General features: G+C 44.3%; 1 protein-coding gene across 9 annotated transcripts in view; it reads right to left on the reverse strand.

Annotated features, from left to right (window-relative positions):
- Nucleotides 1-17,795, reverse strand: part of FHOD3 (formin homology 2 domain containing 3) — a 492,791-nt gene that overhangs the window by 27,038 nt on the left and 447,958 nt on the right. For all 9 annotated transcript variants that reach the window (XM_033177891.1, XM_033177890.1, XM_033177884.1 and 6 more), the window contains 4 exons: nucleotides 9,416-9,598; nucleotides 7,359-7,478; nucleotides 6,070-6,231; nucleotides 3,159-3,349 (listed from right to left, as the gene is read on the reverse strand). In XM_033177891.1, the coding sequence (XP_033033782.1) occupies nucleotides 3,159-3,349; nucleotides 6,070-6,231; nucleotides 7,359-7,478; nucleotides 9,416-9,598 (656 nt within the window). The remainder of the gene's footprint in view (nucleotides 1-3,158; nucleotides 3,350-6,069; nucleotides 6,232-7,358; nucleotides 7,479-9,415; nucleotides 9,599-17,795) is intronic.

Below are 17,795 nucleotides of genomic sequence, written 5' to 3' on the forward strand. Positions count from 1 at the left end.
ACTGGAATACAGTGGCACCATCTCAGCTCACTGCAAGCTCCACCTCCCGGGTTCACGCCATTCTCCTGTCTCAGCCTCCCGAGTAGCTGGGACTACAGGTGCCTGCTGCCATGCTCGGCTAATTTTTTTTTTTTTATTTTCAGTAGAGACAAGGTTTCACCGTGTTAGCCAGGATGATCTCGATCTCCTGACCTCGTGATCCACCCGCCTTGGCCCCCCAAAGTGCTGAGATTACAGGCTTGGGCCACCACGCCCGGCCCTGAAACGACACTTTTTAAAAGAAGATATACATATGACCAACAAGAATACGAAAAAAAAAGCTCAACATCACTGATCACTAGAGAAATGCAAATCTAAGCCACAATGATATACCATCTCACATCAGTCAAGATGGTTACTAAAACGTCAAAAAATAACAGATGTTGGTGAAGTTGTGGAAAAAAAGGAACACTTATACACCGTTGGAGTAAATTAATTCAACCATTGTGGAAAGCAGTATGGTGATTCTTCAAAGAGCTAAAAGCAGAACTTCCATTCGACCCAGCAATCCCATTACTGGGTATATACCCAGAGGAATATAAATTATTCTATCAGACACACGCACACAAATGTTCATTGTAGCACTAATCACAATAGCAAAGACATGAAATCAACCTCAATGCCCATCAATAACAGACTGGATAAAGAAAATGTGGTACATATGCACCATGAAACACTATACATCCATAAGAAAGAACGAGATCATGTCTTTTGTGAGAACATGGATGGAGCTGGAGGCCATTATCCTTAGCAAACCAACACGGGAACAGAAAACCAACTATCGCATGCTCTCATTTATAAATGGGAGCTAAATTATAAGAACTTATGGACACAAAGAAGGAAACAACAGACATGGGGTCTACATGAGGGTGGAGGGTGGGAGGAGGGAGAGGAGCAGAAAAGACAACTATTGGATACTGGCCTTAATACCTGGGTGATGAAATGATCTGTACAACAACCCCCCTTGACACGAGTTTACCTATGTAACAAACCTTCACATGTATCCCTGAATCTAAAATAAAAGTTAAAACAAATGCAGGTTTGAACATCCAAAACAAAATTTTCTTAGCCAGGAAACAGTTTTGAAAACTAGGTTTTACCTAAAGAGACAGCTTTTTGAAACTTTTTTATCTGAAGTCAAAATATAAGTATTTAGGCTCATTTGCATGACTAAGATGATCCCACTGGTTGGTTACCAGCTGTAAGGCCCTGAACTAGGGTTCTTCTCCTTTCTGTGCCTCAGTTTCTCAAAGTGTTAAGTTAAAAAAAAATCACAGCTGTCCTCAGCTATGATCTTGAGGACTGTTGGTGGGAGGGGGAAGGAAAAATGAGGCACAGTCCTTGGGGCTCTCAGTCCTCCATCTCAATTTCAACAAGAGAGTCCTGCTTTAATCAGTTCTACATGCAGGGCTCCAGCTAAAGACTTCATTTGAACCCAAGGTTCTACGGTTTAGATAGTTTGGATTGGCCACTTCCTGGTACCACTTCCCTTTAGTCACGCCCCTTTTACTACCCACACCAAAACCACAGTGAACTTCTGGCTCCTCCTGGTCATCCACAATGGGATGTAGACAGGTGAGGTGGGAGCAGCCATCATCTGGGTGACCAGCTTACCAAGGAGAATGGGACAATCAGAGCAAATACTTTATAGCTTAAGAAACAGACATACCACCAAACTGAGTTTTTAATCTGTCTCGGATAAAATGGTTAACGTAACCAAGCTCAACAGCTTTATAAAACGTTCAAAAAATTACTCCAGTTTCATGACATTCCAAATAATAGTTGGTGTTTCTCTCTCTCTCTCTCTCTCTCTCTCTCTCTCTCTCTCTCCCTCCCCCCTTTCTCTCTCTCTCTGTGTGTTTGTGTGTGTGTGTGTGTGTGTGTGTGTGTGTGTGTGTGTGTGTTTTAAATGGGGAATTGCTTGCATAATACAAAGCACAGAGGGCCAAACCAGCTCGCATTCCCTGCCTCTTTGATTTCAGTAAGAAATCTGACAAAATTTCTTAAAAGTTCCTTTGAGGAAGGAAGGACAGCCAGAAGGTCTAGATAGAGCACAGTCAGGGAGATTTATAGTTGAACAATTATTTTCCAAATGAACTGATTAACAGATAGTTGTCAACCTGGAGGGAAGATTCTGCTCCTTATTTTTGTCCTGTCCAACATTTAAAAACTACTTGCCATTTTCTCAGTGGTCTGGATGAAGACCCTGGGAGCACGATTATCAAAGCAGAAACTGACACAAGCTGGGAGAGGGTTCATGTGCAGATAAAAGTATCAGGTTCTTAAAAAGTTCTGTATAGGCTTAAGAAAGGTGAAAGAAGGAGATGAGGAAAGAAGGGAAAGGCAGGGAGGGAGGGAGGAAGGAAGAATGGGTGAGGATCCCTCAACTGTGTTCTGTGACAAAGCAAAGGAGAAGAGAGTGGTAGCCATGGTAGGAAAGGCCCTGGCCTGGGAAGTTAGAAGATCCATGTTCTAGTCTTCGGGCTGCCCCTGCTTTCTGGTGGCACAGCCCTGGACAGCCATGGGTAGTTCCAGACCCCATTCTCCTTGTGGGAAAAACAAGGTCGGACACCTTACTGCTGTGTCTCCAGGGTCTTCTGGGATCCTGTGACTCTGAGGAGGGCTGGTCTCGAGGACAGTGCTGTGATGGAGCCTGGACCTCACTCAGGTAGGCTGTGGCATAGAGCAGCTGTTGGAGGATCCATTACTGGAAGGTCCTCTGAAGGCCAGCTGCAGATCAGGTAAAAGAGGAACTTTTCTAACAAAGAGAGTTGCCTTGAAAGGGAGTGTCCTCTCTATAGGTGAAATTCTTCCAGCAGACCCAGAGATGCAGGGTTCAATTTGTTAGGAATCTTACAGATGCAGTTCCTGATAGATAGGATTTTGGGATCAAATTATTTCTGAGATTCCTTCCAACTTTGAGATTTGATGGCATTATATTATTGTGTAAGAAAAATTAATTAGCCATGAAACTGTTAAACATCTGTATCATCAATGTACTTGCGATGTACCAAGAATGTGCAAAAATCTGTAAATTTAACCATCGGCTCTTAATTTGCAGCACAAATTTTTCAATATGCCACTGTACTGATTTTCTATAAGTTCCTCAATCCACTTACCTGTTGATTATCCTTCTATGGACAATCTTTAAAATTATAATTCGCTCTGCACAGTCTTTCAGGAACTCTGACATCCGTTGTTTTAAAACTGGTTTCATTTCATGTTTTGCAATTGCCTTGAGGTGATCCCATGAAGCCTTGCATCTTCTCTCCATCTGACATAAATTATCCTGAAGTTGATCAAAGTCAACCTGAAAATCAGAGCGAGAACATTGCAAACACTGAAACCGCCAAACACCAACCTGAATTGGGAGACCAAACTGCCTCTGGGGAGAAACAAACATCAAAACCAAATTCACATCTTGAAATACAAACATATTTGCAGGCTAAAAATTATTCACATGTGTATTTGTCATTATCTTGACATCACATTATTTAGTGATAAAACTGTTCTCCAAATGAACTCAATACATGTGTCACCTCTTTTGGCCATATTTAGAAATAAATCTTTGGGAACTATAAATTAAAACATGATATCAAGGAACCCTAGTACAAGATGAACTAAGAAGATGTCTCATAAATTTTTTTCAAAGCACTCTTATTCTTCAGCAATAATATTTCTCTTAAAGTTGAGAAATGCACCCTAGTCTGACGAGGATGGCTCTGCTATGCTGGGGACCAACTAATGGGCAACCACCTTCTCTTCGTGATGATATCCTTTATAGTGTGAGTGACAAGTTGTTTTATTCACCTAACCACTCACTCATTCCACCAACACTCACGGAGAAACTACACCAGTCTCTAAGCCAGGCACTGAACATAAACACAAATGCTGAATGAGACAACTTCCTGTTCTCAAGGAGGCTGACTGTACACACAGGTGATTCCCAAACTCTGAAGGACACATAGCCCCCACCAGGCCCGTGTGTGTGCCTGTGTGTGGGTGTGAGGGTTGCCAGCAGATGCACCTCACACATGCAAGAGACAGATGTGACAGAGCGCTGGCTGTGAATTCAGGGATGTGCAGACAGGCTGGATTGCCTGAAGGAGGCTGAGATGAAGTTTTCTAAGGTGATGATTTTATAGAATTTCCAGACTAAAAATTACATAAATCAGAGAGATTTTTAGTCATTAAAAAAATACATCAGAGGGCCACATTTAATAGAGGGATGGGGAAAGAAATTGAGAAGGACAAGAGCGGAGGAAGAATAGATAAATAAGTGGGTGAGCTGACAGGAGGGGCCTGGGGTGGATGGAAAGTAGCTAAGATGGGAAAGGCTGTGTCCAGCAAGCAAAAGCCAGAGCAGCAGGAGGTGCGTGGGGGTGAGCAGGAGGTGCGCGGAGGGTGCGGGGGTGAGGGATGAATGGGAGGTGTGCGGAGGGTGTGGCGGGGGGTGTTAGTGGGAGGTGCGAGGAGGGTGAGGGTAGGGGATGAGTGGGAGGTACGCGGAGGGTGTGGCGGGGGGCTGAGCGGGAGGTGCGTGGAGGTGAGCAGGCGCGCGGAGGTAAGGAGCCACTGACAGAGGCAATGCGCAGGGCCTGCTGAAGCCCACAGGGGACTTGCTGGAGTGACCTCAGACCTCCAGGCCCATCCTTAGAAGGACAGTGTAGGGGAAAGAGTCCGCAAAGATGGATTTTGTGAGAGGATCTGTGGCACCAACAGGATGAAGACACGCAGTGTGGTGTCTGGTGTGAGGCAGGGAGGCGTGCAAGACACCGTATGTACTTGACTTCCTGATGCTATTGCATCAAAAAGAGAAGACGAGTTTAGGCAGAGCCCCTGGGATTCAAGTATGCAGGGTTTCATGGCACTTTGAGGAAAATGATTTGTCTGAAACCAAAGGAATCCTGAGTCCAGATAGGAAAGGCTTCGATTTCTCATGATACAATGAGGCTTAGAAAAAAATTCTGATAGGCCAGTTCAGGGTCCCCTGCTCAGTGCACCTGGCAGAGCCCAGCCTGTGGCTCTGGAGGTAGGTGGAGGAGGCCCTCAGCCACCAGGTCCCCACAAGCCAGGGCTGTGGCAGAAGGCAGACAGAGAGGAAGGGCCCCTTGAAGCAGGCCTCAGCAGCCAACCCACATCCTTCCCCACCTTTGCCCACCACTCTCTCTCTTCCTCTCATGATGGATTCCAACACACCCCAGTACTGCCAGCTCTCATGCTCCAGCCAGGGGTGTTTCCAGAAGGTTCCTTCACACTGGCCTGGTTGCTGTACCCTATTTAAGGGTGTCTTTCACCCCGGCCCCCTACCCTAGTGAGTTTCCTGTGCTCCTAAGACCTTCACATCTCCCACTTCTGGTGTGTTTGGGATCCCTCCAGGAGTTGGTCAGCCTCAGTGACCCCCTGCACTAGAGGCAGCCAGGTGTCCACATACTGCGACTGTCTCTTTTCTAATGAAGCATGAGTTCATGAAGATATTAACTCTGCACTTGCTTTAAGAGCTTACAGCTGAGGGCCAAGGCCATATACTGTTTACAGCCCTATAAAAATGTTCTCTTTGGGTAAGATCATAGGGACTGCCGATCTCTGGTGAGCGGGGGCCAGAAGGGCCCTGCTTTCTGGCTCCACACCTCACTGCAATGTCCTATGGACATCTCAGGAAGAGCCAAATTGCATCTTTTTGACATGGTTGCCCACCTAAGACAAGCTGTGCTGTTTCAGTGTTCTGGAGAATCCACCCTGGTGAGTAACAGTGCTCAACAGTGGACACAGGGTTTAGGAATGGGATGGCAGGCTTGCCTTGCATACCTCAGTAGGAAAGAATCTGACCGAGAACCAGAGATAGGAAAAAAAATCTTAAAATTCATTAGAAATGCCACAAAACAAATCATATTCACAAACTCTAGAGCAGAGAATGCAGGCAGCACTTGGGCATTTTACTTAATAGGGCACGTGTTCCCCGCGGATGACCGATAAAGACCCCGTGGCTGTGGCGAGACCAGGCCCACTCCTCGGCATCCGCAGACCTACCTTGGCTGACCTGGTGATGGCCCCGATCTCCGAGTACAGATCGGAGCTGTCTGGGAAGTTTTCCACCACCATGGTGCACACGTGGTGGAGAAGCGACTGCTTGTGCACTGTGTCTTTGACTTCTGGAACCTTCTCGAGGTAGCTTAACTCAAACGCTTTGGCCTGTTTCGCAAACATCAATATAAAAGACAAGTTTCACGCAGGCTCTTAGAGAACAGCACAGATGGTTAGAATCAATTCCCAGCTGCAGTCGCCCCAACATTCAGTTTCTCTGTGACTGAAGCTCCTGGGGCCACATGTTCCATGAACCAGGGCTGATCACACGTGGGCCAGCCACACTGAGAATGAGGGAGCCTCTAGCCCTTTCCCACCACAGCCATGAGCCATGTCCCAGGGCTCACCCCTAAATCAGGGTGCTGTGGGACTAGGCTCTGACATCTGTTTATCTCCTTCCTCCTCCCTTTGCCTGCTGTCACCTACTTCCTGGCCAAAGCTGGGTCCATTTTAAAAAGTTGCTTTTCTTAATAGCTAATGCATGTTGGGCTTAATACCTAGGTGATGGGTTGATAGGTACAGCAAACTACCAGGGCACATGTTCACCAGTGTAACAAACCTGCACATCCTGCAAATGTACCCCGGAACTTAAAAATATTTTTTTAAAGTTGTTTTTCTTTAAGCATCAAAATGCATGTAAGCATGAATATTTGAGTGATAAGCTCAGGGGAAAAAATGGGGCAGAAGAAAGTTTTCCAATGTCAAATTTGAGAGTAGTTACACTTCATAAAGAATCATGTGTGTGTTTTCTGTTTTCTTATTGATAGCAAGACACTGGTTGAAATCTTGAGACGGAATCTTGCTCTGTCACCCAGGCTGGAGTACAGTGGCAAGATCTCAGTTCACTGCAACCTCCACTTTCCAGGTTCAAGCGATTCTCCTGCCTCAGCATCCTGAGTAGCCTGGACTACAGGCACGTGCAGCCATGCCTGGCTAATCTTTTGTATTTTTAGTAGAGATGGAGTTTCACCATGTCAGTCAGGATGGTCTCGATCTCCTGACCTCGTGATCTCAGCCTCACAAAGTGCTGAGATTACAGGCATGAGCCACTGCACCCAGCCCAGGCCCTGATATCTTAAGAACAAAATTCCTTCTAGATTTTCAGCAAGAAGACACAAAAGTCATTTGTTCTACTGTGTTTTGGGGGACCTGAGGTACAACTTTCATCAGCAATTGCTGGGCAGGGATTTTGTGGCAAGGGGGGGGCTGCAGGATGAGGGATGGGGACGACTTACATTAGTTCCATTTAGAAAGTTTCCAATGGCTAAGAGAGTAGACAGGATAAAGCCCAAGGTTTTATTGTTCTCCAACTGGTCTATTCCTTCCTTCAGGTCCAGGAGTGGTTCTGCTACTTCCTTTCAGTTAAAAAAAAATTAGACGATAAAAACTGTACAATTTGGCTTTACTTTGTTCTTTTGACTTTCTGTATAAGGGAACACGCGGTGCTCTCCCCAGCACGAGGCAATCCCCCGCTATGGGCATTGTTCCTAGGTATGGAAACGTGTGGCAGGGAGAGCCTCTACTCCCCAGACCCTGCAGTGGAGACCAAAAGGACCTTGTGCTGGGGTGACAAGGGTTCTGGACTCCCCGTTCCTGCCTCAGGGAATGCCCTCCTCTTACTCTCCTTCCTGGCTGTGGCTGACTTCTGGGAAACTCTTCCCTCCCATCTTCCTTCAGCTTCTAGACCAGAGTCTTCTTCTTTGCTTTTTCTCGTTCCAGGCAGATTGGCAATGAAAGTTGTGGCCTCGATGTCCCTGAACTGCCCCAGGCCTCCTCCTCCCTTCAAGGCACTCTATGGCTAGCCACCTCTCAGCCTCGGCTGCTCACCAGAAGGCTACTGCCCTCACTACCCCACTGCCTTCATGATCCCCCTCCCTCAGACCTCCAGCCTACCCTGTAACCTCATGGCCTCCATCTCCCCCACCCTCTCTGCTGCTGTTCTGTGGCCCCCACTCCTTTGTCTTGACTAAGGCTCTCCCCCAGACTATATCCCAAAGCCAGGAGATCCAGCTTCAGTTTCTCCAGCCCAGGTCCTGCCAGGCTGACCGAGTGATCTGTTTTCTCCATGATGTTACCTCCCTTAGCTAAAGAAAGTCACCTGAGCATGCTGGCTGGTCTTGTGACCCAGTCATCGCAGTCACCTCAGCAGTCCTAGGTGTCTTTCTCTCTGCTTGACTTCCTGATGAATTCAAATACTGTAGTTCCCTCCTGAAGTCCCCCAAACCCACCACCACCTATCTGGCCCTCAGTATAGGACCTTGCTCCTTCCTTTGCCAGAAGATGGAGACCACATAGCCTCTCTACTTGGCTTTATGTTTTTAGAGATGGGGGTCTCACTCTGTTGGCCAGGCTGGAGTACAGTAAGGTGATTATAGCCTACTACAGCCTTGAACTCCTGGCCCCAAGTGATCCTCCTGCCACAGCCTCCTGAGTAGCTGGGACTACAAGTGCATGCCACCACACCTGGCTAAGTTTTTAAAATTTTTGTAGAGACACGGTCTCACTATGATGCTCAGGTTGGTCTTGAACTCCTGACTTCAAGTCATCCTCTTGCCTCAGCCTCCCAAAGTGCTGGGATTACAGGTGTGAGCCACTGCACCTGGCCCACTTGGCCTATAGAATCTGTCTCTTCTGGGGACTTCCTCTCAACTAAGATCCCACACAGTTCACTTTCCATCTCTCCCTTTTCTTCTCCACTGGCTCCTTCTGTTCAGCCTGCATCAAACTCCCACTGCCCTATTCCAGAGAGGATGCCCATGTCCTCTGCTTTCTACTCAGGAGGAGCCTCCTCAAGCTTTCTCCATTAAGGCCCCTTTCCTTCTATTCTCCTCCCAAACTCTTGCAATAGGCATCATCTTCAACTTTCTACCAGGGATACTCTCTCAAAGGGACCCAAAGACCTGCTAATTGCCATAGTCACTGGCAGTTTAGGCAATTATTATCAGGCGGAAGGATTATAGGAAATTTTCTGTATTGTGCTTTTCTGTATTTTCCACATTTTCTACAATGAGAATATAGGACCTGAAAAAAAAATTAACTGTTTTGCTTTGTAATCAATCACCTGGTGCCCACAATCTAGTATCTGAGGCTGGCACCAGGCAGACACTTTAGAATCAGCCTCCATTGGCCAGCTGCTGATCACTTGGTATACACACGACCTGCTCATTGTCAACTCACCCTCCACACCCTATGCCAAGAATGACATTTCACTGCCTTAATACTGATCAATGAAAAACTGCCTTTCTCAACCCTGTGGATGTGGGATCAGCTGCCTCTCTTACTGAGGGCTTACCTTTTCTGTAGTTTCATAATCCATTTTGAATGCCCAGAGGTGAAGTCGTGCAGAGAGCTCGCTGATGGAGGAGAGGGTGAGGAGGAACTGCTCTGCACTGCCCAAGGGGATTTCAGGGTTGGCCAGCTGAGCTTCCTGGATTTTCTGCTTCTCCTCGTCGGTGGGAATCATCGTTAGAATTTTCTGGAAATATGAGATATTTTCTCTTAGTGATGGACCCTCCCCTGCCCCTTCAATGTTATAAAATTCATATTACAATTTTCCAACCAGGTGATAGAGGTATCTACAGGTGTTATATTATCATAAACCGAATATACTTGAAGCAACTTGACCCAAAATTTCAGGGTTTTGCACACAAAGGACATTCTAGGCAAGAAAGGGAGATGGGAGGTGAGAAAAAGATGAAAAACAAGATACAAGATTAGAGAACAGCTCCCCATTCCCTAGGAAGTAGAGTAAGACATGTCAAAAATATGCTTTGTAGCACTTCTGGATTAACTTAAAAGCTTACAAAAATGAATCGTTTTCAAGTAACTCAGATTGACTTTTGTTCATGTGACATATAACTATTTTAACTTACATAGAAATGATAGTACCTTAAGTAATACTAAACTTCAGTCTGAGTCCAGAAAAAATTATGATGGTATCTAGAAATACAAGCTAATAAAAGAAGTATATCTTTTTACTTCTATTTGTTCCTGGTAAAAATCAATTGTGGAAGGCAGAGAAGGCAAAAAGGCACCAGAATACACACAATTCTCATACACTCAAATTCCTTTGTGATTACATTTTTTAAAGTAAAAATTCTCATGTCTACTCTTACTATTCCTATTGAACATCATATGGAAACCTTGGCCAGGTACATAAAAGAAATAAAAGGCATACAGACTGGAAAGGAAAAAACTGCTCATACACACAGGTGTCATAATTGTCTGTATAAAAACTATAAGGAATCTACAAAAAAATGTCTAAAACAAAAAAAGTGAGTTTAACAATGTATGATGTAGGGTCAAAACACAAAAATCCATCTTATTAGTTCATTATCTGCACATTTATAATAAACTAAGTTTTAAAAAATGCTATTTGCAATGAAACACATAGGTATAACTCTAACAAATCCTATTAAGTATCTTTATGCTAGAAACTAGAAAATGCTGATGAAAGCAATCAAAGAAGATAGAAACAATAAATACATGGAGAGACATACTATATTCATGGACTGAAAGACACAACACAGACAAGATGTTACTTCTTCCAAAATTGATCTATAGATTTAATTCAATTCCAATCAAAACACCAGGATGATTTTTTTGTAGATATATGATGCAGGACAGGTGAGCCCCAAAATTGGGGCTTAGCCTGGGATGGTTTTTGGCTTTAACCAGGAAAGAATTCAAGGGCAAACTGGTAGTGAGAGACTGAAATTTTTTATTGAACAGTACTGCTCCTTCTGGAGCAGGGCTAACTCCTAGGCAGTGTGCCCAGGGTTAGCGAAGTATGGGCTCTTGGCAACAGTATTTATACTCATGTAAATCAATTTTCAATTATATGCAAATTAAAGGTCAGGTCAACACAAATTGAGGGGTGGGTTGTTTAGAACTTTCTAGGAAAGGGATAGTAAGTTTTGGGTCTTGCCCTGGAAAGGGGTGGTAACTTGTGGGTTGTTGCCATGGCATTTATAAATTGTCGTGGCTCTAGTGGGAGTAGCTTATACTTATGAGCAATGAGGGCAGCTAAGGATTGATTTTGTCTGTGTCTGTGGTTTTCATCAGTTTTTTTGCTTTATCCCATCTGAACCAGATCTTGTTTTGATCATCAGAGTTGGGACCAGAAAACAAGTCCTGCTGGTCTCCTACCTTACACAGACAAGCTGATTCTAAAAGTTACATGGTAAAGCAGAAGAACTAGAACAACTAAATTTGAAAAAGAGTAATCTTGGAGAAATCATATAACCTGACTTTAATAAATAAAAAGCTATGGTAAATTAAGACAGTGTGTCATTGGTAAAAGGACAGACACCTAGATCGATGGGACAGAGCAGACAGTTCAGAACAGGACACACAAATGTGGCCCATTGATTTTGAAAAAGGTGCAAGGCAATTCAAGAGAGACAGGATATTATTTTCATCAAATGGTGTCAGAACAACTAGACTCCATATGCAGAAAAATGCAACCTCAAGTTAAACCTTACAGTATACATAAACAAACTCAAAATGGATGACAGATCTGAAAACAAAATGGAATACTATGAAACTTTTAGAAGACAACATAGGAGAAAACTTTTATAACCTATGTTAGGCAAAAATTTCTTAGACATGATTCCAAAAAAGAATAAGTTAATAAACCAAACTTCATCCAAATTAAAAACTTTTGCTTTGTGATAGACACTGTTAGAGAATAGAGGACAAGCTATAGTTCCTCAAAATATTAAATATAGAATTATCATACAACCCAGCAATTCCATTCTTGGGTATTTATCCTAGAAAAATGGAAACTTACTTTCACACAAATGCTTGTACATGAATATTTGTAGTAGCTTTATTCATAACTGCCAAAAACTGGACCAAGCTAAATATTCTTGAGTGGTGAATATACAAATTGTAGTAGATTCCCTGCAATGCAATAGCACTCGGCAATAAAAGGAACAAACTATAGATATGTACAATGATTTGAATGAATCTCAAAGGCATCGTGATGAGTGAAAGAAGCCAGTCTCAAAAGGTTACATGCTATTTACAGGACATTTTTGAAAAGACAAAACCATAGCGATGGGGAATATATAAGTGGTTACCAGGTGCCAGAGGTGGGTTGAGGGTACAACTACAAAACGGCAACACAAGAGTTTTGTTGGACGATGGGACTGTTTTAAATCCTGATTGCAGTGGTCATTGCATGAATTTATATGCTTTAAAACTCACAGAACCATATACCAAAAAGTCGACTGCACTCTATATGAGTTCAAAAACTAAGAAAATAAATAACAAAATGAGAAACAGGACTCTTGACACCACAGTCCCTACATATGCAGATGTTTACACAAGTGTGCATCAGGATGTATCTGGCTGGGATAGATGCAGTCCTGGGCTTGATGAGGGTGTTAACCGGCAGGCCTGCCTTAGTTTATCAGAAACCAATGATGCAAAACTGCATTGCAGTTGTGCATTCAGGCTGTAGTCAGTGTAAAGTTATCAAAGGTGAACCTGAGACACCTCCCTTTCCAACTTTCCTTTCACTGGCTCTCCAATCACTGAGGCTTTGGGTGGAATTTGAGCATCTGGAGAGATATGTGGTGGCAGTGCTCCTTGCTTTCCCACAACCTGGCACATGTCCCACCTGTTCATGCAGATAGCATTAAGAGACAGCCAAGACACTTCAAGCAGATGTTGCCTCTTTAAAAACATGCATGATTTAAATTCAATTAGTTTTCAAAATAAATGCTTCACTAAAATTTGTATTTTAATTTCCTTAGCACTGCCATTGTTTTTGGCATGACCAAAATTCCAAAATGAAAAACTATCAACACTTTGTACAACCTTCAGAAGACGTCTTCCTGTAATGAATTTTGTTGCTTTGTTCCTTTGAGAAAGCAATTACTCTTCTTTTTGTTTTTAATTTATCTAATTTATACTACTTGGTCAATGTTGGAGATTTATGAGGTTGCCACCTGCCAGTTTATTTTATTTTTTTTACACATCACTGACAATAAGAATAGTTGTAAGACAGTGGAATGGTAGGTTAAAGCCACCTCCTATGAGCCCCTCCTATGAGCTGATGGCCCTTGTTTTTTGTGAGCAGATGATAATGTGATGATTATGAGGTAGTATTTTTAACTTGCTTTTCTAAGTCAGTAGATTTATTGATAATTTCATGATCATCGTATCATTTCACAGGAAAGCAAACATCAAACAAGACCAATATGTTGATAGGGATAGGAAGCAGAGAATTTCTAGACAGAAAAGGGTAGGGTCCCTGGCAAAGGCCCCACCCTCAAGCCTGGAACTGTGGCCCAAAGTGAGAACTTTACATCCCCGTTTTCCCACCTTTTCCAAAACCACCCCTGGTCTGCCCCACCCCCATCCTGTACCCATAAAAACCCCAGGCTCCACTGGCAGAGAGCAGAGAAGGGGAGAAGAGAAGCAGCAGGACATCAGAAATTGTGGTTTGATGTCAGAGAGAGGCAGCTTGACTTCAGAGGGATGGCTTGACAGAGTTGCTTCCAAGAGGAGTACAGCTGGGGATGGCCAGACTCTGGGGGAAGATCGCTTTCCCATTCCATCCCCTTTCCAGCTCCCCTTCTTGCTGAGAGCCATTTTCATTGGCAATAAAACCCTCTATATTCACCATCCTTCAATTCATTTATGTGACCTGATTTTTTTCTGGACGCCAAACAAGAGCTCTGGTGTCACAGATGTGGGTGCTAAAGGCTGTCACACTGACCCTCTGCCCTCACTGGTGGAGAGCAACCACCTCACACAAAAAGGCAGAGGGTCAACTGAGTTAACACTTAAGCCATCCACGATGGCAAAGCTAAAAGTCGTACGGTACACATGCCCTCTGGGGTTTCAGGGGTTGCGGGTACTCCCCACCAGACACTGCTGCAGGGCCCACATGGAGTTTTGCTCCTGCCGGTGCCCAGAAGCACATGCCCCGGCTCCTGCACTCACTCACCTGTGTGCTCCCACTTCTTAGAGGAGTTGAGAGCTATGAGCTGAGTAAGCAAGGCACTCCCATCACAAGGCCTGTGAAGGGGTCAGGGAAAATGTCCTGTTTCAGTGTGATAACCTCCATGTTTTTAGCTTTTGCCTAGACAGCGTCCCTCTAGCACTGCTCTAAGTATATTTGCTTTTGTATCTGAAAGTCCATGTATTTTGGAGAAAAATGCAGAAATCTCCTTTTTTTAAAAATAGACCCCAATACTATTGGGTTCGGCCATTTCATTTACCTGCACGTGAAACCATAATGAGTAATTCTTTTGCCCTGGGAGTTTTAAACAGAACCCTGGCTACAGCTTTGGATAAGCATCTGCCACAAGGATTTTGGTGACTGCAGTAGAAAGTTGAAGCCCTGAGGGCTATGCCTGGTTTGCACACAATGTGCATATTTGCATGAGAAAATAGTGTTCTATCCATGTACTTACATTCCTATAGCAACTTAAAAAAAAAAACAAAAAAACTTCAAAGCATCTTGATAGTATCTTCTTTCATCCTTAGATTACTCATTGAGGCACATTAGGGCAGAAATTACTGTGTCAAACTCACAGACAAAATGATTTGCCTGAAGCTAAGCTGGATCAACCAAGGCAGAGCTAGAGAAGAATCCAGGGGCTACCTCTAGTTTCTAGCACTAGCCCCATAGTTCATAGGGATTCAAATTAATAGTGAATAAATTCAACCATAAATGCAAATTAGCAGTGCAGCTAAGCCACTCAGTCATCAAGATATTCTGGTTCCCTGGCACTGCTGAGTCAACTGTGGCTCTCTGTGGTCAGGTTCGTCTGCATATGTCCGGCACCCATGCAGCTGGGCACCTGTGGACAGGCACTGTGCAGGGTAAACTGCTTTCAAAGATGCTGTCATTTTTTATCTGTGGCCAAAGAAAATTTCTGTTTCTAGGATGCCGATTGGATTGGCAGCCAAGTTGGGCCAAGTTAAATGTTGTTTGGGACCATTCAATTGTGCTACTCTCTGAGTGGACACAGACTCTACAAAAATTAGAGAAGAAAGAAAAAGAAAATAAAAATTGTCATACTTCCATTTATGATAATTTGATGCCATTTTACTTGGGGAAATATCATTAATGCTACTTAAAGATGGCTGCAAAATGATTATCTGAAGTTTAATATTCTTATGAAAAATGACTTCCTTAATGAAGTTAACTACTCCTTCAGGTTTTCATGACAAACCTGGATACATATCATTAGGTTGCTAAGCAAAGCCATGGGATGAAAACATTCTAATTATATTTAGGTACACAGAGCTTTCAAACAACCCCATTAAGCCATGGTGCCAAGCTACAGTGCTTGCATCCGAGAAGCAGACAGTTTGGCTAAAGGCCCTCTGGGTGCAAGCCGGAAATCTCATTAACAAAGATCTGTATGTACCCAATTGCATGTCTTCTCAGTCCTGATTTAACTCTTGAACAAGCCTAGAGAACAAGCTCTGGGTATTGGTTTGGCACAGGGATCTAGATCATCTATCTCTACCTCTCAGGTCCCTGAGATCAATGGCCCAAGATAGTAGGTGATGCCTGAGAGTGCCCTGGATTCCATGTTCTCCAAGAGGGCTGTTTCGACTGGAGTCTTCTCAGCTGTCACTGGGAAGTGCTGAGGGATCTACATAGTCTCTGGATTCACACAGACAGCCTTTAGATCAGGGGCTCTCAACCGGGGTGATTTTGCTCCTGGGGGTACGTGACAATGTATGGAGACAGTTTTGGTTGTGGGGGGAGAGTAGGTGTTACTGACATCTAATGGGTAGAGGCCAGGGATGTGCTAAACATCCCATAATGCACAGGACAGCCTCCTACAACAAAGCACTGTCTAACCCAAAATGCCAGTAGCATTGAAGTTGAGAAACCCACCTTAGAAGAGAACATAAACATGTAACTCTCTGTCGTTGTGACTATGAATTTACTGAGGACTCCCGATGCAAGAAAATCTCAGTACGGGCTACCAGTGTTTGCTATGGCTGTGTCTTCTCACTTCAAATTGCTCCGTAAGTCAGTTACACCTGGGTAGCAAATGTAGGCAGCACAGTGTAAAGGGCTGCGCTGCTACGTACATGTCTCTCCCTCTCCTTTCAGATTCCCTCTTATTCTCTGAGGCACACAAACCCAGGCTTGGAGGGCCCCTTCAGGGCCAGCCACCCCGCAAAACCACAGCCTGCATTCTGGATTCTAGCTTCAGAGCTTGCATCCTGGCTCCCCAGCTCTCTGGCACACTGGCTTGGGAACCTGGGCACACCCTAATGCTGGGACTCCCGTTCTTCATTTTCACATTGGGGAGCATATGTACCTCATAAGCTTTGATGAGAATCTGTGGCAGGTGCCTACCTGGTGCCTGGCCCACAGTAAAAATCCTATGAAAGTAGATTTGGTGCTGTGCTGCTACTCCCATATCCATCAGCATCATAGCTGTAATTATTCCTTTCTGGATCAAAAGGGTGTTCAACTGGAAACCAGCCAGACAGGAAAAAATAATAATTTGGTTCATTCTAGAATCTGAGTAACTTATTGTATCTGAAACTTTCCCCACCTGGGGAAAGTTGCATTTCAGGAAAGAACAAAGGCAAAATCAAAGGAATAAATTTCTCCTGAGGGACTTTCAAGTTCTCATGACACGGAGGAGAAATATTTTTAAAGGGTCAGTTGTCCTTTTATTCTTTTAATCAGGCTGGCTCTGGCTATCTTTGTAGCCTCTCTCTGTATGAATCTGAAGCGTTTGTGCTCTCTGAAGGATCTTGTTGTGTAAATAGGATGGCCCAAGAGCCACTGCCTTGTCTCCCCTAGAGGACAGATGTGGGATTCAGTCAGGGCGGTGGGAAAAATTTTAAGAGGATATTATAGGAAAGAGAAGCAAACCTTCTTGGAAGGCCGGGGGGTTTGCATAGCTTTAGTAAAAGATTTGACTGAAAGCAGCCTCACCCTCTTTACCTTGAGTTGATACCAAAAGAGCAAATAACAAGGGAATGTTGGGGAGTTTATCTAAATAGCTTGTTTACTCATGTGGTCCTAAGACTAACCTTTGATTATCCGCAGGTGCATGATTGCTCTCTACTGGGGGGTCGGCAGTGTTAATTTCCCTCTCGTGGTGTTTACTCAAGACCTTTGTCATTTAATCTGTACTAAATAAATGTGAACTTCACTAGCTTATCAGGGCGGATGCTGCAGATTCAGGAGCAGAAGCCCCTTAGCCACACTGACAGACAAAATATCTGTCAGTGTATGTCTCTCATCTGTCACTGGGTTAGGGTCTGCGGGTCGGAGCCCGCAGACAGACACTTTGCACTTGGTACATCCAGGTCCACCCAACAGCACGCCACTGCCCTGCTCCTCCCTTGTTCCTCTAGGAGGGTCCCAGAGTGGGATGCATCACTCTGAGGCCTGGCCTGGCCCTTCCTGAGATCTGGCAACTGCCTCAGTCTCTCACTCTGTATCTCCCAGCTGTCGCCCACTCACTCTTTCATGTCCCCTGCTCCGGTCTGCTGTGTGCCCTTACTCTCTTGATAGGCCGGATTCCTGGATTCGAGTGGGCCCTAAATCCAATGACTGGTATCCTTATAAGAAGAAGGAAGTTTGAACACAGAGGAGAATGCTGTTTGAAGACAGAGAATATACCTGGATATGCTGACCGGCTTTGCTGCCTGGCCTGGCTCCAGAGCTC

Source organism: Trachypithecus francoisi, unplaced genomic scaffold (assembly GCF_009764315.1).
Source record: "Trachypithecus francoisi isolate TF-2019V2 unplaced genomic scaffold, Tfra_2.0 Lachesis_group19, whole genome shotgun sequence".
Classification (NCBI taxonomy): Eukaryota; Metazoa; Chordata; class Mammalia; order Primates; family Cercopithecidae; genus Trachypithecus; species Trachypithecus francoisi.